At 38.1% G+C, this 21223-nt stretch overlaps 1 protein-coding gene across 3 annotated transcripts in view; it reads right to left on the reverse strand.

The window, feature by feature from the left end:
- Positions 1-21223, reverse strand: part of UTRN (utrophin) — a 580690-nt gene that overhangs the window by 273784 nt on the left and 285683 nt on the right. For all 3 annotated transcript variants that reach the window (XM_064360600.1, XM_064360601.1, XM_064360599.1), the window contains one exon: positions 4239-4428. In XM_064360600.1, coding sequence (XP_064216670.1) covers positions 4239-4428 — 190 coding nt within the window. The remainder of the gene's footprint in view (positions 1-4238; positions 4429-21223) is intronic.

Here is a 21223-nt window from a genome sequence, read left to right on the forward strand (position 1 = left end):
TAAATTGTTAGAGAGCAAAACCAACCACCCATGACAACACCACTCCAGAAAGGCAGCAGGAACTCAGGACTTCACCCAGGAAAGAATCAGAGCATCTCAATTAATTGGTAATGCCAAATGTAAAGCTAAAATTTTTAAATATAATGAAAAGAATAACAATATTTTAGAAGATAAACATGCACATTAAGAATAAATGCAGTTGAACTAATAAACTAGTTGGAAGTCAATAATGGGCTTTCACACAAAAGCAAAAAAATAAAGTGTCTGCATCTTTGGCCAAATTCTCTCATCTGAATACAGACTCACAGTGACAGCTGCAGACCAGGCATCTCCTCCTGGGTGTTACTCCAATGCTTCATTTCAACACAGTCAAAATGGAGGAAATTTGCCAACCCCACACATTTCTCACCAACTTGCCACCCTGTCCTGACATTTTCTTCTGTGTTCCCAGTCTCAGGCTCTAATACCACTTGGCAATCTGCCTTTCCCCTTCCTTAGCCTATACATACTATTGAGTCATTAGGTCTACACCCCCTGCCATTGTCTCCTTTCTCGTCATTATCACCTCTAGCCTGGATGGCTACATGAGTATCCTAACAGGCCTCTCTGCTGTCACTTTTGCCTAGTTCAAATCCATTCCTCATACCATCAGCTAAATTCCTATAAAGCAAAAATCCCATTGCATCGCTCTTGTTACTATCCTTTATGACTCCTCTTCATTGCCACTGGGTTAAAATATAAATACTTGCGTGGCATTTCAGACCCTCTATGAGCCGGACTACTCAGTTCTCAAGGAGCTTGTCTCCCCTGCAAGACTCCAAAGAATCAGCTTTTCTCTTGCCAAAAGGCCTCTGCTGGGAAATAAAACCTAACAGCCTTGCAGCAGGGCAATGAAACATAGATACATAAATCCAAATGATCATCCATCCTTAACAGAATTCATGTATCATAGCGTCCTACCAGAAGTTAACCATCTTCCATATGCTTTAGAACTATCCTCAAAATTCACCCAAGATTCACCTTAATCTGAACACACAATAAACTGCTTTATCTTCATAAAATATTCCCATGGCTTTGGATCTGGTTGTCACAAGACATAAAGCAAGTATAAACAGTGTATGTGTCAGCCAGGCAGTTCTACATACACATCCTGTGCGTGCAGCACCGATACACTGATACACCCAGGTCCTTACTCCATCTTCTTTAGCACACAAAGACTGTGCACCACCACCACCCCACACATCACCACAACTTTCCTTTTATGATTTGCCATGCTTTTGTACAGTGATTTTCTCCAACAAACATCTCTCCATTTCTAACCAGTTTCCACATCAAATGTCTGTTCACTCAAACAAAAGGAGAATCATTAGTATACAACACCGTAAAAAAACTGAAATTCTCTAGCCTCAGAAAAACTCAGTAAAAGGTACTAAGTCTCTAACAATCGTATCTCTGTGAGGTGCTGAAAATCATAGAATAAATTTTTCAAATAGAATGGAGAGAACACTGTAAAATTAAGAGCACTGAATAACGAAGCAAAGGAATGAAAAATCATGCAAATTACCGTAATATGAAACATTCTACACAAAAATGTACATATTTATCTTTAAACAAAGGAATTTTAGTAGACTCTTAGTAAAGGTCTTCTTTATTACTTTCTACCAGCCAAAAGAAACTATTTTTACAACACTAAAGCAATAATATGTTTTATAAAGCATTATAATGTATTTTAATATTTTTATCAGCAACCTTTCTTTCTTGATGCTGTTTGCCATAAGTAATCCTGTGCTTAGTTATTTTTATTTTGAAATATTTTAAACATTTCTATTTACATTTGTCTTCCACTGTTTGAATATTCATTAAATATTGAGAAGAGTCTTAGCTATGGTAAGAATATATTCTAAGATAAAATATGTCAGAAGACATCATTAAACTCTAGACCAGGCCTGCCTGTGTTTTGCTGGTGCTCATTACCAGGGTTCATTTCAAGCCTCCTTTACTTATTGCGTATAAACTGTTACCTACTCAAGTGCACAGCCTACATAGCTATTGAAATTAACACCATTGCATAAATTATCTGTGAGCATTTGTAGGTCAGACTTTTTGTTGTTTAAATCATAAAAATAAATAATCTAGCATCTACCCACACTTAAGTCTTCTATGACCTCCTACAACACAGATGATGGCTGAATATTTTATCAATTAACATGTATAGTGACCTCATGAGGCTCCAGAGGGTGAGACAAGGAACAGATTTAATTTTGATACTTGCCTGGTCACACTCATTACCAAGTCACAAATGTATTATGCAATGAATAAGAAACAAGTAGCAATATATGTAAACAGAAATTTTCATTAAATGAATCTTAAGAAGGCAACAGTAAAACACCACGAGTTTTCATGCACAGCAACAATTTATAAATAAGCTCATTCCAAGAAGATCTGTTTTTCAAATTGTGTAACTTTTCAGTGAAAACAATTTCAAACTTAAAGATAAATTGTAAGAATCTGAGTAGTTCAAAGAAAGACTTTGTATCCTTCATCCAGATCCACACATTTGTTGACATTTTACGAAAAGGTCTTTTTGATGTTTTAAGAGAAAAGAGTTCCTAAGAACAGATTTTAAAACGGTATTGATCCTCAATTTCATAACGGTCAGTCAAGGTCCAAGGACAGCAGTCAGTATTTACTTAGGATTTGCACACAGGGCACGTTGTAGGCAACAATATGGATAATATCATCTCTGCCCCTGAAGAACCATGAGATCAACTGGGACAGGTGGAGACATGCATCAAAAGACAATGGAGGTTGGGTGTGGTGGCTCATGCCTGTAATCTCCGCACTTCAGGAGGCTGAGGCAGGTGGATCACTTGAGGTCAAGAATTCAAGACCAGGCTGGTCAACGTGGCGAAACCTCATCTCTACCAAAAATATGAAAACTAGCTGGGTGTGCTGGAGCACACCTGTAATCCCAGCTACTCAGGCAGGAGATAAGTTGAGGGATGAGAATCGCTTAAATCCAGGAGGCAGAGTTGGTAGCAAGCCAAGATCATGCCACTACACTCCAGCCTGGGTGACAGAGCAAGACTCTGTCTCAAAAATAACAACAACAAAAGACAATCGAGCACATGTTCACAAGTTTGTCAGAAATAATACTTGTCAAACTGATGTAAGCACGGCATGGTATAAAGAAGTAATCAGATGTAATATTACAGTTAACAAGACTTCCCTTTTGAAAAAGGTTTTTGTTTTGTTTTTTGGGGAGGGGACAGAGTCTCACTCTACCACCCAGGCTAGAGTGTAGTAGCGAGATCTTGGCTCACTGCAACCTCCACCTACTGGGTTCAAGTGATTCTCATGCCTCATCCTCCTGAATAGCTGGGACTACAGGTGCACACCACCACGCCCGGTTAATTTTTGCATTTTTAGTAGACACAGGGTTTCACCATGTTGGCCAGGTTGGTCTCCAATTCCCAACCTCAGGTCATCTACCTATGCTGACCTCCCAAAGTGCTGGGATTATAGAGGTGAGCCACCACACTCGGCCTGAATCAGATTTTGAACTAAGTTCTAAGTGAGAAGGCCTATATGGTTCGCAACAATATGTCAGCCTATGCAGAGAAACTGGAAGGTTCAAGAGCACTGAAGCAGAACTACCTGAGGGCGGAAAAAGATTCCGATGTGTTTCATAAGAGTCCTCATAATGTTTTTAAATAAAACGTTTTATATTAGCACATTTTGTGTAGAAGAAATATTTGAACCTCAGACTACATATACAATCACAGTTATCAAGGTAATGGCATAAAAGTAATACCATCAAGCCTGATATTCTTAGTTATAAACTAAGCTATACAGCTTTGCAGCTTTTATATTAAGTATGTATAACAAATGGGGAAAGAAACAATTTCACATTAAGGGAAAATGCCCTTATAATTTAGGATTCAATAAAGCTAACTATAAAAGGGCTTAAAATGACAGAAAGTAGAATCACTGTGAGCCTCTCACTCTAAATAAACAACTATTGCTTCCATAAAACAAGGTGGGCTTTTTCCCTCTAATATTAAGTAAAAATACCTGATAGAGCTTATTTCCAGAAACCAATCATTCACAGGAGAGCACGGATTTCATAAGAAAATAAGGTGACGACCTCACCTTTCAATGGTAATACATGTGCATGCAGATGGATCAAAAGAGCACAGGACAAACACAAGTACTGGTGTAGTTTCCCATGCACTTACCTGCATCTGCTGTTTGAGTTCTCTGGCCAAGATACTGTCCTGAAGAGCATTCTCCCGATGAGAGGCATCAGCAAGCACATTCACTGTGGTCTCTGCTTCTTGGATCCACTTTAGGAAGTTCTCCAGATCTCGGCGAGAGGCCTGCACCATCTTCCACTCAGCCTCCAAGGCATTCTGTCTGTCAGCAACACTGAAAGTAACAATATGACAGCACAGCTCTATTACAGTGTGACATTCCACACCATGTATCCCCTAAATAAAAATCTAACAGGCAGCCCCAAAGGACCTTTTATTCAAGTCAACATAGGTAACTGGGAGATGTATTTGTATGTGTGTCTTGAATAATCCTTAGTGGAGGGGTCAGGTGAATTGTGAAAAGACTGAAAGGGGGAGAGCCAGAAACATTTTAAAATCAGATCTGTATCATAAAATAATTATAACTACATTTTACATCTCATAATTGTAAATTAAATTATTCCCCCATATGTTGTAAGTCAATACAAAAGGCAATTGTATTCATTCAGTCACTGAATCCTACAACTCCTTTAAGGATTAAATATTCACACAGTCAGTGACTAAATGAATTCTAGGAAGAAATAAAATCTGAAGAAATATTTAAGATAAAATAAAAATAACTGAAACAGCCAACTTTATATATTTTAAACAATTCATATAAATACAAGTTGTTTTTTTATTTAGTAATATTTAGAACACATTGGACAAATGAGCTTCTATAAACCCTTCATTAAATCTACATCAAAATTAGAACACAGAGCTACCTTGCAGTTATATGAGCTAAGAGATACACACACCTGTAAATTCAACATTTAAAACTTTATATACTTCATAGCTCTCTAATAAGAAAACAACTCAATTTTAAAAATTAGTATCAACAATTTCACTCCTAGGTTATTTCAATCCAAGAGAACTGGAAACGTATTTCCACACAAAAACTTGTACACAATTCTTTACAGCAGCATTATCTATAATGGCCAAGTAGTAGAATCAACCTAAATTGAGAGAAAAATTAATACAGAAAATACACTATAACTATACATAGAATATTATTCACCCATAAAAGGGGATGAAGTACTGACACATGCACGACATGGATGAACCTTGAAAACATTACACTAAGTGAAAGAAGCTAGAGACAAAAGGCCACATAGGGTGAAATTTCCATTTATAGAAAATGTCCAAAATGGGTAAATTCATAGAGAGAAAGCAGATTAGGTGTTGGCGAGACCTGCATGGCGGAGGACAATGGAGGCTGACTACTAATGGTATGGGGGTTCTTCAGAGGATGACAAATTTTCTGAAATTAAGAGTAGTGGTGAATGCCAAACGTGGTGAATATACTAAAAACCACTGAGTTGTACACTTTAAAAGTGTGAATTTCATAATACAGCAGTGAATTTTGTAATTCCCTTATCTGTAGGGGATACATTTCAAGATCCCCAGTGAATGCCTGAAACCACAGATAGTACAGAACTATATACCGTGCTATATATACCATGTTTTTTTCCCAGACATACATACCTATTTTTATATTATAAATTAGGCACAGTAAGACACTGATGATCATAACTAATAATAAAACAGAACAATCATAACAATATGCTGTGTAAAACTTATGTCAACATGATCTTCCTCTCCCTCAAGATTTCTTTTTGTATACACCACAGGTAACTGAAACCACAGCAAGCAAAACACGGATAAGAGGGACTACTGTATACAAATTGTATACTAGTAAAAACCAGTGTAACTAATAGACTGCATTTACATGTATTACCTACTGTCCATCTACTCATGCATCCATCTAACTGTCCTTCTATTTGTATATAGAGAGAAATAAATGTCTGGAATATTAACTTAATATTCAAACAGTTATTTCTGGGTGCTGGGACTTAAGTTGGTTTACTTTCCTATTTGTACTTTTTGGCATTTTTTGATTTATAACAATGCAGTATCTTTTGTTAACACATCTTTTTTAAAAATGCGCAAAAGATTTAAACCTATTACCATAGATGTTTAGATGACAAGCAAATGAAAATGTACGCACTACATTCATCATTAGATGAATTCAAACCACAATGAGACATTGCTTCATGTTAAAATGGCTTTAAGAAAATGACTATATCAAGGGTTGGTGGGAATGTGGAGTAACTGCAACTCGCATACATTGCAGGTAAAAGTACAGCCATTTTGAAAAACAGCTGGCAGCTTGTTATAAAGTTAACCATGCATTTGTGATACAACTCAGCAATCCTACCCCTAGGTATTTATCCATAAGAAACAAAAACACACATCTAGACGGGGCACAGCGGATCACACCTATAGTCCTAGCACTTTGGGAGGCCAAGGCAGGCAGATTAATTGAGGGCAGGAGTTCGAGACCAGCCTGGACAACATAGTAAAACCCCTTCTTCACTAAAAATACAAAAATTAGCTGGGTGTGGTGGAGCACGCCTGTAATCCCAGCTACTTAAGGGGCTGATGCAATGAGAATTGCTTGAACTCAGGAGTCAGAGGTTGCAGTGACCCAAGATTGTGCCACTGCACTCCAGCCTGGGTGACAGAGTGAGACTCTTGTCAAAAAAACAAAAAACAAAAAAACAAAAAAAACGCGTGTCTACATAAAATCTATATGCCAGTGTCTATAGTAGCCTTATTGGTAATGGCCAAAAACTAAAAACAATCTAAATATCAACTGGTATTACATACAGATAGACAAAGTTTGCTACAGTGATGCAACGGAATACTGTTCCACAATAAAAATAAGCAAACCACTGATACATGCAACAACATGCATGGATTCTCACATGCATTCTGCTAAGTCAAAGAAGCCAGACACAAAAGACTACACACTAAGATTCTGTTTATATGACTTTCTGGAATGTCATCACCTCATCCTATCATTTACTTCTTAACCTGCAGAAAGAATTTAAATTGCCTGACCTGGAATTTAATTTCCTCCGTAATTGATCCCAGTTTACTTTCCCAACTTTATCCCCTAGTTTGCTTCAATACTCTGTTTAGGTAATAGTGGTATGCTCCTTTACCTCTAGAATATTCATAATATTGTGTCCACATGAAAATGTTATATCCATATAAAAATGACCTGATGAACCTCTCCATTTATTACAATCCTACCACTCCTTTAAGGGTTAAGGACTACCTCTTCCAGAACATTCCATCCCAGTTAGGTTTCCTTGTTATGAGTTCATAAAAGATCAATAATCTTCTTCGAACAACAATTAATCACATGGATCCTTGAAAAAGGCCTTGAATGATGAACTTGTTTCGCTTTTAAATTGTATTCTAACTATATTATATAGTTTTCTTATCTTTCCACCCATTCTATAAACTCTCCTTCAGCAGAATTTTTTATATTTCCATATCCTGAGTTCTATTTATATTATTATAAGTATTTACAGAATGACAATCTTTCCATATTATGGCTTTATTTTATTTTATTTTATTTTATTTTATTTTATTTTATTTTTGAGGTGGAGTCTTGCTCTGTCACCCAGCCTAGAGTGCAGTGGCGTGACCTCGGCTCACTGCAACTTCTACCTCCTGAGTTCAAGTGATTCTCCTGCCTCAGCCTCCCGAGTAGCTGGGATTATCAGTGCATGCCACCACACCCGGCTAATTTTTGCATTTTTTTAGTAGTGACAAGATTTCACCATGTTGACCAGGCTGACCTCAAACTCCTAACCTCAAGTGATTGGCCTGACTCGGCCTCCCAAAGCACTGGAACTACAGGCATGCACACATAAAAGACTGGACAAAGGATATGAACAGACACTTCTCAAAAAAAGACATTTATGCAGCCAACAAACATATGAAAACAAGTTCATCATCACTGGTTATTAGAGAAATGCAAATCAAAATCACAATGAGATATCATTGCATGACAGTTAGAATGGCAATCATTAAAAGTCAGGAAACAACAGATGCTGGAGAGAATGTGGAGAAATAGGAACGCTTTTAAACTGTTGGTGGGAGTATAAATTAGTTTAACCATTGTGGAAGACAGTGTGGCAATTCCTCAAAACCAGAAATACATGGTGACCACAGACTGTGTGGCAATTCCTCAAAACCAGAAATACTATTTGACCCTGCAATCCCATTACTGGGTATATACCCAAAGGATGATAAATCATTCTACTCTAAAGACACATGCACACGTATGTTTATTGCAGCACTGTTCACAATAGCAAAGACTTGGAATCAACCCAAATGCCCATCAATGATAGACTGGATAAAGAAAATGTGCCACATATACACCGTGGAATACTATGAAGCCATAAAGAAGAATGAGTTCATGTCCTTTGCAGGAACATGGATGAAGCTGGAAACCATCATTCTCAGCAAACTAACACAAGAACAGAAAACCAAACACCACATGTTCTCACTCATAAGTGGGAGTTAAACAATGAGAACACATGGAGACAGGGAGGGTAACATCACACACCAGGGCCTGTCAGGGGGTGGAGAGCAAGGAGGGAGAGCATTAGGACAAACATCTAATGCATGAGGGGCTTAAAACCTAGATCATGGGTTGATGGGTGCAGCAAACCACCACGGCACATGTATATATCTATGTAACAAAACTGCACGTTCTGCACATGTATCCCAGAACTTAAAGTAAAATTTTAAAAAACTAAAATAATAATAATTATTGAATTAATTATAAAAAGTAGCTCCTACATACCATTTTTCAAGAAGCTCCCAGATATCCCCCACAGAACTTAGTTTGCCAATCAAGAAGGAGAAAGATAAAAGAAGTGTAAAGAAGAGATCCAACCCAGGGAGAAGCAAAGGCACTCTCCTGTTAATGGTGAGAGGAGATCACAGAAAAGAGGGCGGGAATCCAAACTGGAGCAGGTAAGGGCTGTCTTCAGCTTTGCCATCACTCAGTATTCCTGTTTTAACATGATGAAACTTATAAAGGATACAACTCAGACCAAATGTGGAAACCACCCCGAAGAAGAAAACAAATAAACCAAAAAAAAAAAAAAAAAAAAAAGGCAGAAACAAATGAATAACACAAAACAGCCATGAGATCCAAGAAATAAAGATTCTAAACTAGAAGCAAAGCAAAGGAAATACCCAGCATGATGGCTGTGCAGCAGGCCTAGGAGGCATGTCTCCAGAAGAGATGTCACCAAGGCATGGTATTAGAAGTGATAGCCTGCTTAATGTGATTGGCTATGTGGAAAATCGTACTGTCAGGTCAGTAGAAAATGTGGGAGGAATTTGCAATAGGTGCAAAGAAAACTAGGCATATAAAAATAAGGCAATTATTAATTTTAGATAAACACAGAAAACAAAATTATAGTAAACCTCAGTTTTCAGCTGGTAATAATGTTTAGACAGGCATAGTAATGTCAACACTGTATATTTATTTACCTAAAATTCGATGATGAAGCAGGAAAAAGAACAGTAGCATCCCAAAGCAACTTCCTATGTATTTACCAAAACACAACGTCAAATGACAATGTCTAATACTGAAGAATTGAAAGATAATGGTATACTCATTTTATTTAGAATGTGGAAATGTAAAAATGATATAAGAAGAAGGTAAAGAGAATAGTTGTCTCTAGGAAGGGAACTGCGGTGAGTCAAGGAAGAACTATATTCTGTTAAAAACCTTCCAGTGCCATGTGGTGGTTGTTTATTTTGTAATCATAGGTGAATATTTTTTCAATTTTAAAATTTAGAAGTTACCCACTAGAATTTGAGTGGTTGTTGCTGGTGGTGTTTTATCCTTCCCCAAGTCCTGCCCATATTTTCTATTTTTAAAACATCAACAGAAATATTAAGAATGACCAAATGAAGTCTGTGCTAAAAAGGCACTAGGAAACAAAGATTAAAGGAGTATACATGTGCAGTTAATCCACTACGAACAGGAGATTCTCTTTTAAGAGCATGCCCTATATAAAATGTAGTCATAAAAACATTTAGTGAAGTCGAACACCTTGATTTCCCATAATCAGAATTCTTTTTCATTACTTAGTAAGAATATTCATATGCACATAATAAGTATAGGGCAACAGCTAATGTAAAAAGAGATCATTACAGATTAATTCTATTAAACCCTGAGAATGCCCAGACTAGGGAAAATGACACAAATGTCTAAGAACACTAATGGCAAAGACAGAGGATTCTCTTCATATGAGAGATATTTAGATACTAGCAAGTATAAAGGGCCAGGTTAGGAGGGGAGGTAGACAACCTAAGGTCATGCTTCAAAGGAAAAGTGAGCTAAGAGAACATGAGCACTTGGCCTCCGACAGTACTCCACTGGGCAGAGCAATTCCAGTAGCACGCTTCGATGACAAGTGGAACAGTCTCAATTCAGAGGCTAGAGCACCTATTGACAAATTATCTATTGATCATCAGTGGGAAAAGAGATACTATTTAAAAATATTCACTTTCTAGGAAACTTTGATGTCTACTTTGTTGATTATATAAGCAAAAGAATACGGATTTTGGATGAAGGTAGACAAGGCTCCATTACTCACCAGCCATGAGTGCTTGAGCAAGAACTGTTTTCATCATTCCTAAACTCTGCCTGATACATGGTTTTCCATGATCGGACTCTGGCTCACCCCCCAGGAAGCATTTTCCCACTCCACGCTTCATACATTATTTATCTACAAAAATGAACCAATTATTATCATTTTGTTTTTGAGATGGAGTTTAGCTCTTGTTGCCCAGGCTGGAGTGCAATGGAGCGATCTCGGCTCACTGCAACCTCCACCTCCCGGGTTCATGTGATTCTCCTGCCTCAGCCTCCTAAGTAGCTGGGATTACAGGTATGCACCACCATGCCCTGCTAATTTTTTTGTATTTTTAGCAGAGATGAGGTTTCTCCATGTTGGTCAAGCTGGTCTCAGACTCCCGACCTCAGGTGATCCACCAGCTTCAGCCTCCCAAAGTGCTGGATTACAGGTGTGAGGCACCGCACCTGGCCAATGAACCAATTATTAATCCTCCAAGAGGTCATGCTTCTGTCACATCCAGAACTTTACCTTTACTTTTTTTAACCTTAAATATCCTCCTGCCACCCTCCTCCAGCCCCCACTAATTTTCCCCATTCCACCTGGTTAACCTCTACTGGCCCTCCAGATCTGGGTGCAAACACTTTCCAAAACCATGGTACCTTTCCTAAGGCATCCCATAGTTTCCCCTACCATGGCTGTTGGTGTTTCATTGCTGCTATCATAAATGACCACAGACTGTGTGACCTAAAGTAACACAAGTTTATTATCTTACAGTTTTGAAGGTCAAGTCTCCACTAGACTAAAATCAAGTTATCAGCAGGGTTACATCTATTTCTGGAGAGTCTAGGGGTGAGTCTGGTTCCTCTTCTTTTCGAGCTTCTAGAGGCTGCCACATTCCTTGACTCATAGCCAGTTCCTCCACCTTCAAATCCAGCAACGGCAGGTGAAGTCCTCACATCACATCTCTCTGACCCGCTCTTCTGCTACCTCGTCCACTTTTAAGGACTATTGGGATGAGATGGGGCTCACCCAGACAATCTAGAATAATCTCTTTGCAGATACTTTTTTGCCTTCTTCATTGTATCTCTGATTATGACTGTAAGCAATTGTTTTCTTGTCTGTTTGAAGCTGTTGCTCATCAATGCACCTGGTAGGACCAGGACGTACATACAGTAGCAACTCAACAAGTATTTATTGAATAAACTAATACAGCAATAGGAATAACATCTCCATGTTGCAGCAATATTATAAGGAGAAAATGAGGTACAGACGTATAAATGTATCAATACAGAGTGAGTACTCAATAAATATTTTCCCTAACCTCATGTATGAATTTGGTGAAATACTAGGAAATTAATTTTGCTTATTGCATGCAAATGTGCAATTTAATGATAGGTGTCCTGGAATTTTTTCGACGCACATATAGCTGGTATCAAATTTTTGTCATAAACTTAACAACTAAAAATAATGACCATACTAAAAGCCAAACCCCACTTACAGCAGTCCCAATTGTCTTCATATTATTATAATGAATATACATGTTCAAATTTAAAATCATAGTTTATATGTTAATTATATTCTGATTTTTCAAATTAATATAATTTATATAAAATTTCTAATAAACTATAGTTTAGTTATTTCCTCCACCTCCAGTTTATTTTTCTTTAAATATTAGCTCCTAGGCTAGAGTATGGTATATTCAATATTACAAGATCTTTTATCCCTTCTCAAGGAATTTCACATGATTTATTATAATATCATAAGTCAATAAAACCACTGAAATTAGAGTCTCAGGAACATGTATTCATACTTTATTACACAGGCTAATAAACTACCATTAATGCCATTTGTACATTGTTCTCAGAAGAAAACAACCTAATTCTATCACCTCCACAATTTACTAGCTGTATGTTTTAGGGTTCTAATCTCCAATTTATTTTTTTTCATTCTAAAAATAAGGGGCTTGTACTGGATCAGTAAATGACCCATTTCAAAATCTCCAGAGACCCTTTAAAACTATATAATCCATCACAGAAATTACAAAACCTACTGAAAGCATTCCTCCACTCTCACCTCCATCCCTAGCTTCAAATTCAGCTTCATTAACAATTGCTGCATGTAAATGAAAGGTGACTGACGGGAATAGATAAGCAGTGTGCCGATCCAAAAAAAGGTTGGGAAGCATGAACGTGGAAGATTTCTAAAATCACACCCAGCACTGAACTTGCATTCATCTATGATTTTTAATGTAGACTTTATATTTGGCAGTTTTGACTGCTACATCTCAAGAAAGATCAGAACACAGCTATAGGATGTATTGAGAAAAGTAACAGGGTAATACAGGGGAAAGAATACTATTATAGGAAAATAAATGATCTTAAGCTTAGGAATTTGTGGCTAGAAGACAAAGGCAAAGAAAGTTTTAAAAAAATCTTTTGTTAAATCTACAAATCACAAAGAACGCTGATAGGCTAAAAATCTAAAGGTAGAACATTTTAAGTTTAGAGGGGTAACATTAGCAGAAATAAAATTTTTTTACTTCAAACAGAAGAAGTGACAGACTATAAAAGTCTTTACTGCAAGAAATGACATGGACTAAAAATATAAATAGCTTCCCATAAAAGATTTAAGGACATCCACAGTGACAGATGTATAATAGTTTACATTAGAGGGAAGTATGGTATTTTTTAAAATGTAAATGTATAGCTTTTTAAAGACATTTTTGTAATAAAAGCAGCTATGATACTCTATAGCCTATAGTCATTTCGTAACATAATAAAACAGGACCACCCACATAACTCCCTTTTTAAAATGTTATTTTAAAGATGTTAAATAGTGCTTGATATTTTAAGCTACAAGATATATTACTTAATTGTACATTTGCTTACAATTGGTCAAAAGGGTATTTGAACATCAGTAGACATGATTCTCTTTTTAAAGAGTTTAATAGAAAAGAGCATCTTAGGAAACCCATCAAAGTGTGTTGCTAAATTTTGGTGTGCTTAAAAGGTGTCCTTTACATTAATATAAGATTTAAATACATTTATCTCTTTTAGAATGAAAAACAGTAGTATCAGTAGTTTGAGTGGAAGGTAGAAAACTTACAGTGAAACAATTCTTTAAGCTTTTCAATGAGCACCTTCACGAGGTAATTTTGTTCTTTTAAATAAACTGGAAAATACATTAAAGCATACTGTGGAAAAAATGCAGTTGAAACGAAGAGTTATGTAGAGGACAGGTTGTCACCATGACATCTGCAAATTCACTTCGTGGGACTCAAGGAGACCCTGTCCTAAGCTGCCAGTCCCCATTAACACCCCACCACAACTCCTTGCTGCTACCCCATAATCCCTGCCCACAGCCTTGTGAACCCAAAGAAGCATCTCTCCTGGGGCTGCAATTGTCAGGAAATAAATAGTCAAGACCACAGAGCCATTTCCTTGAGAGGATTTCCCTCACCACATCTTATTTCCCCTTTAGCTAAGTCATTACCAGATATTTGGTCTTCATTAGTCAACCAATATTGAACCATAACTCCAATACCTTTCCCAGTCTGCTCCAACACACTTCTGCAACCCTTCACCATGCTCTACAGCGCTTCTATTCTAGGATCAGCAGACTCCACTGTACTTCCATCTCCTCAGACCAATCCCTTTTTGTCTTCACTGAAACCAGTTTCCATAGGACCATTATTTCCCCTGCAAATTTGTTTTTCCAGAGTATGGTTCTATCGTCCAGTCTGGAGTGCAGTGGCATGCTCACAACTCACTGCAACCTCGACCTCCCAGGCTCAATCAAACCTACCACCTCAGCCTCACTAGCAGCTGGGACCACAGGCACGTGTCACCACGCCTAGCTAATTTTTGTATTTTTTGTAGAGAGGAGGTTTTGCCATATTGCCCAGGTTGGTCTGGAACTCCTGGACTCAAGCAATCCACCTGCCTTAGCCTGACAAAGTGCTGGAATTACAGACATGAGCCACTGCCTTGGGTCCCCTGCAAACTTTTAATGAAGTTTTTTCCTTTTTCTCCCAGATCCTTCAAGCCTCAGTTTGAAGAGTTGGAATAAGGGTCCTCCCTGCTCCCCGCTGCTACCTCCAGGTTATGGTTCACCCATCTTCCAGGCAAAATCCTGCTGTGGAAAGCACAACGCATGTATCCACTATGTTCCTACATGGAGCTTCAGGTTCAAGGGCACTGTATATATTTATAAAGGTTGACCACTGCCTCAATGGGAAGTGAAGCTTGAAATCCAACTGAAGGCCTGTTTGCCAAGCCATAGCTCTAGTGAGGGACTGCACCACCCAGAGAAAGGGACACATTAGACACCATTATGGATCAGAGGCAATCCTGTTCTCTTCTCATTTCCAAAGATCTTGCTCTTTCCTGTTCCATCTTTCTCCCACTTCCATCTGCATTCTTCTTCATTGTCTCATTGAGTAGATGAATGCTATTAAATAATAGTTCAACAGGGCTACCTTTCCATATATTTAGTAATAGAACCCACAAATAAACACACATTACTGCCTAGCAACACCATAAAGTTCCCCTAGGAAACTCTCCATCCCACTCACAAAGATCTGACCTTACACTCAATCCTCTCTCTTCCAACTTATCTTAGTCCTACCTCCAGCCTCACTGACAATGTGCTTGATGAATCATAAAGTTCAGTTCTTGCATGGAGAACCTTTCATCTTCCACTACTAATGGTCTAGTCACATACATCTAAGCTCATCTTCTCACTGCCTTTTCTGGTTATAATGAAAAATGCATGCCAGTTCTTCCTAAACCCCATTCTCTAAATCTCACTATCTTATCTTCTCAAAGCCTTCCTGTCCTCTTTTTTTTGTCCTCTCTGTGTTTAATCACCAGTCTCTCATCTACTGGGTCATTCTCATAAGCACACAAACATGTTTTACTATATTCCATTTTAAGAGAAAAGTCAATCGACTCTCTTTACCCTATGGCCCCCACACTAAGTATTACCAAATTTCTCTGACCCCCTTCACACAAACTTCTCTAAAGTTGTTTCCACAAACTGTTACTACTTCTTCACCTTCATCTCACTCTCTAGCTTCTAGCCTCATTACTTCCTCCAAACTGCTCTTTCCAAAATCGCCAGGAATATCCAAGCTGTGGAATTCCCAAAATCGTGTGCTGTGTCATCTTATTTGATTATTCAGCTCAATTTAAGCCAGTAGATCATTCTTTTTTAGAAATAATCTTCTCTCTCCATTTCCTCTCAGAGATATTCTCCTCCCTCCACTTCTGAACATGACAAATCTGGAGTTTATTTTCCACTTCACTGGAAATTTTTTGAGTCCCTTCTGCTCATTCCTCCTTTTTTGCTCAATCACCAAACCTGAGGCCTTATGGACTCAGTCAGGCATGCCCTTCTCTTCTCCATCTTCACTCCCTCCCTGCTGATCTCATCCAGTCCCACATGTTCAACCTCCAGTGTGAATGCTGAGAACTCCCAATTCATATCTGAAGTCCAGAACATTTGAGTTCCAGATTTATATACATAATTGGCTATTTAACCTAAATACTTAGATATCTAACAGATGTCTCAAACTTATCAAAACCCAACTTGCAATTTTTGTTCTCCCAAACTCCCACATACTTTCCCAATTTGGTGAATGGTTCCACCACTCATCCTTTTATAAAATGCCATCTTTGATTGTTTGTAAGCCCTTAAAGCATATATCTAATCCACCAAAATGTGTCTTCTATTTCCAAAGCATATCACAAATCTACCATCTTGTGTCCATCATTACTGGTGTACAATAGCCATGGGGACCACCATGTCCCAGTTGGAACACAGCCATCACTTCCTTTCTGGTCTTCCCAATTATTCTGCTATATCCACTAGCAACCTATTCTCCACATCAGATCCAGAGAGATTAAATTTTATTATACACACATTAGACAATGTAACTCTCTTCCTTAACAATTCCAATAACTTTCTATTATACTTCTAATATCTAAACTCCTTCCCATGGGATATGGTTAGGCTTTGTATCCCCACCCAAATCTCATCCTGAATTATAACCCCCATATCCCCATGTGTTAAGGGAGAGACCAGGTGGACATAATTGGGTCATGAGGTGGTTTCCTCCATGTTGTTCTCATGATAATGAGTGAGTTTTCCACAAGATCTGATAGTTTATAAGGGGCACCTCCCCCTTTATTTGGCAATTCTCTCCCTGTTGCCTTGTGAAGAAGGTGCCTTGCTTCCCCTTCACCTTCCACCATGATTGTAAGTTTCCTGAGGTCTCCCCAGCCATGATGACCTGTAAGCCAATTAAACCTCTTTCCTTACCCAGTCTTGGGCAGTATGAATATGGACTAATAGACCATGTCTTACAAAGTTCAGCACGATCTGGCCTCTGCCTTCCCCTCCTACCACATCTCGAGCTCTTATCATCTTATTCATTATATTTCAATCACATTCTGTGTTCTTTCCTGTCTCATGACTTTTATATTTGCTGTTCACGCTGTAATTTTCTTCAGATGGTTCCTTCTTAGCCTTCAGAACCAGCTCAAATGCCAACAAGTTATGCTTTCTAAATTTGTGTTAGTTAAGTCCCTCTCTTACATAGCACCTCTTTAATCTCTCTTGCCTCCAGAACAATCTCCTATAATTATGTGTTATTTTCTTATTTACCACTTACATACATGGCAAGGCTCCCTCTGTGCAATCAATGTAAGCTTCCTAGGAGCAGGAACAAGGTGTATTTATGGTTGAATTCTTAGGGCTGGTCACACAGCTTGACAAATAGAAAGCTAAATAAATACTGTAAGGCTGATCGCCTCACTGGGAGCTCGGACACCCCCCCCCCCAGCCTAGCCCTCCCTTAAAAAACCCCGCCAAAATGCAAACGAACTCTTGTAAATCTACCCAATAGCAGTCGAGTCTTGTATGCAAACGAAGTCTTGTAACTCTACCCAATAGCAGTCGAGTCTTGTATGCAAACGAAGTCTTGTAAATCTACCCAATAGCAGTCAAGTCTTGTAAAACTACCCAATAGCATTCAAACCCTGCCTACCTGCCAATAGCAAGCTTGCCTTGCCCACACCCTGCTCTCCCACAACCAATCAAATGCCTCTACTCCCTATAAAATCCCACGTCTGAGAGGAGTCTGTGTGACTTCTCCGGCCCCTCCTGTCGGACCGCAGAACCTCGCCCGGGAGCCGAATAAATTCTTCACATTGGATCTTCTTGTGCTGGCCTCAGTTCCTTCATTTTAAACATGGCAAGAACCCAAGAACCCTTACAAATACTTGTTTAACTAGTTGATCAATTAATGAAAAAAGGAACAAATGAAAACTAAAACAAAGACTATGGGCATTGTTTCTGTGGGCATTGTCTCTTTGTTTGATATAGAGCTAAATTTGCTGAGAACATATCTGTTATACTTGAGTTTGATATTTACAAAATGAAAGCATTTAGCATTCATAGGCATTTACCACAAAGACATTGTTGGTGACTTTTTTTTCTAAAAAAGAGCAATAAAATGATACTTGAAATATTAAAAAACATAACAGAAGAGGAAAATATAGAAGACTATAATTTTTACACTTCTCTTTTTGGCCAGTTTTATTCCAAGCTTGGAAGGGAAAACTGAAAATCAAACGCTAGCAAAGAAAATAAACAAAACAAGTTGAAAAATAAAGGTGATTTTCAGGGAAAGAAGTAAGCTTCTGAGAAGATAAATCAAATTGACTGACCCAAATCTCTAAACCTCATACTGGTGGACATGCTAGAAGGATAAGACTATCTCTACTCTTCACCTAAGCCCATTGATTTGGGAATGACAGCTGCCACAGCATTCATTTTAGAAGCTTGAAGGTTGAGTCTGGCTGATATCAGGCCTTAAGAAACAATCCCAAATAAAGGGTATTCAATTAGGAAAGGAGGAAGTCAAATTGTCTCTATTTGCAGACGACATGATTGTATATCTAGAAGACCCTATCACCTCAGCCCAAAATCTCCTGAAACTGATAAGCAACTTCAGCAAAGTATCAGGATACAAAATCAATGTGCAAAAATCACAAGCATTCCTATACACCAATAACAGACTTAAAGAGAGCCAAATCAAGAACGAACTGCCATTCACAATTGCTACAAAGAGAATAAAATACCTAGGAATACAACTAACAAGGAACGTAAAGGACCTCTTCAAGGAGAACTACAAATCACTGCTCAACGAAATAAGAGAGGACACAAACAGATGGAGAAACATTCCATGTTCATGGTTAGGAAGAATTAATATCGTGAAAATGGCCATACTGCCCAAAGTAATTTACAGATTCAACGCTATCCCCATCAAGCTACCAATGACCTTCCTCACAGAACTGGAAAAAATCACCTTAAACTTCATATGGAACCAAAAGAGAGCCCGCATAGCCAAGTCAATTCTAAGCAAAAAGAACAAAGCAGGAGGCATCGCACTACCGGACTTCAAACTCTACTACAAGGCTACAGTAATCAAAACAGCATGGTACTGGTACCAAAACAGAGATATAGACCAATGGAACAGAACAGAGACGTCGGAGGCGACACAACATATCTACAACCACCTGATCTTTGACAAACCTGAAAAAAAAAATCAATGGGGAAAGGATTCCATGTTCAATAAGTGGTGTTGGGAAAACTGGCTAGCCATATGCAGAAAGCAGAAACTGGACCCCTTCCTGACACCTTACACTAAAATTGACTCCAGATGGATTAAAGACTTAAACATAAGACGTAACACCATAAAAACACTAGAAGGAAACCTAGGCAAAACCATTCGGGACATAGGCGTAGGCAAGGACTTTATGACCAAAACACCAAAAGCATTGGCAACAAAAGCCAAAATAGACAAATGGGACCTAATCAAACTCCACAGCTTTTGCACGGCAAAAGAAACAGTCAATAGAGTGAATCGGCAACCAACAGAATGGGAAAAAAATTTTGCAGCCTACCCGTCTGACAAAGGGCTGATATCCAGAATTTACAATGAACTAAAAAAGATTTACAAGAAAAAAACAAACAAGCCCATTCAAAAGTGGGCGAAGGATATGAACAGATACTTAACAAAAGAAGACATACATGAGGCCAACAAACATATGAAAAAATGCTCATCATCACTGGTCATTAGAGAAATGCAAATCAAAACTACATTGAGATACCATCTCACGCCAGTTAGAATGGCGATCATTAAAAAATCTGGAGACAACAGATGCTGGAGAGGATGTGGAGAAATAGGAACACTTTTACACTGTTGGTGGGAGTGTAAATTAGTTCAACCACTGTGGAAAACAGTGTGGCGATTCCTCAAGGACCTAGAAATAGAAATTCCATTTGACCCAGCAATCCCATTACTGGGCATATATCCAAAGGATTATAAATCGTTCTACTATAAGGACACATGCACACGAATGTTCATTGCAGCACAGTTTACAATAGCAAAGACCTGGAACCAGCCCAAATGCCCATCGATGATAGACTGGACAGGAAAAATGTGGCACATATACACCATGGAATATTATGCAGCCATTAAAAAGGAGGAGTTCACATCCTTCGTAGGGACATGGATGAACCTGGAAAACATCATTCTCAGCAAACTGACACAAGAACACAAAATCAAACACCACATGTTCTCACTCATAGGCGGGTGTTGAACAAGGAGAACACATGGACACAGGGAGGGGAGCACTATACATGGGGGTCTGTTGGGGGGAGGGGGGATAGTGGGGGGGGTGGGGAGTTGGGGAGGGATAGCATGGGGAGAAATGCCAGATATAGGTGAAGGGGAGGGAGGCAGCAAATCATACTGCCAGGTGTGCACCTGTGCAACAACCTTGCATGTTCTTCACATGTACCCCAAAACCTAAAATGCAATAAAAAAATAAAAAGAAAAAAAAAAAAGAAACAATCCCAATATGAGTATCTTTTACTGATCACTGTTAAAAGGAATGGACCAAATTGAACAAAGAATAAATGCTGAAAAAAAGCTTCATTTTTAGTAAGCTATAGGGACAATAAACATCATTACTGAAAAAGTAATAACAGATAGAACTTTCCAAATATACAACAAAATTAATTTTGATTGATTAATCAAAATTAAATTTTTGGAACTAATCTGTTTTCAGAATAGTCACAAATTCAGTCTGTAGTGTACATGATATTTAAATAAACTTTTGAAAACTATATACATTCCACATGTCTCACTGGTCATTATTAATGAGTTAATAAACATTAATGAGAAAAATAATACCACACCAAAAGAAGAAAATAAAATTTCCTTACAGGATAAATCTGTACTTATGCCTCTCACATGAAATAACTGTGTCTTATGAACAGACACTTCTCAAAAGAGGACATCTATGCAACAAACATATGAAAAAAAGCTCAACACCACTGAGCATTAAAGAAATGCAAATCGAAACCACAATGAGATATCATCTCACGCCAGTCAGAATG

Source organism: Aotus nancymaae, unplaced genomic scaffold, assembly GCF_030222135.1.
Source record: "Aotus nancymaae isolate 86718 unplaced genomic scaffold, 86718_ANA_hifiasm-v0.15.2.pri h1tg000040l, whole genome shotgun sequence".
In the NCBI taxonomy this organism is placed as follows: domain Eukaryota; kingdom Metazoa; phylum Chordata; class Mammalia; order Primates; family Aotidae; genus Aotus; species Aotus nancymaae.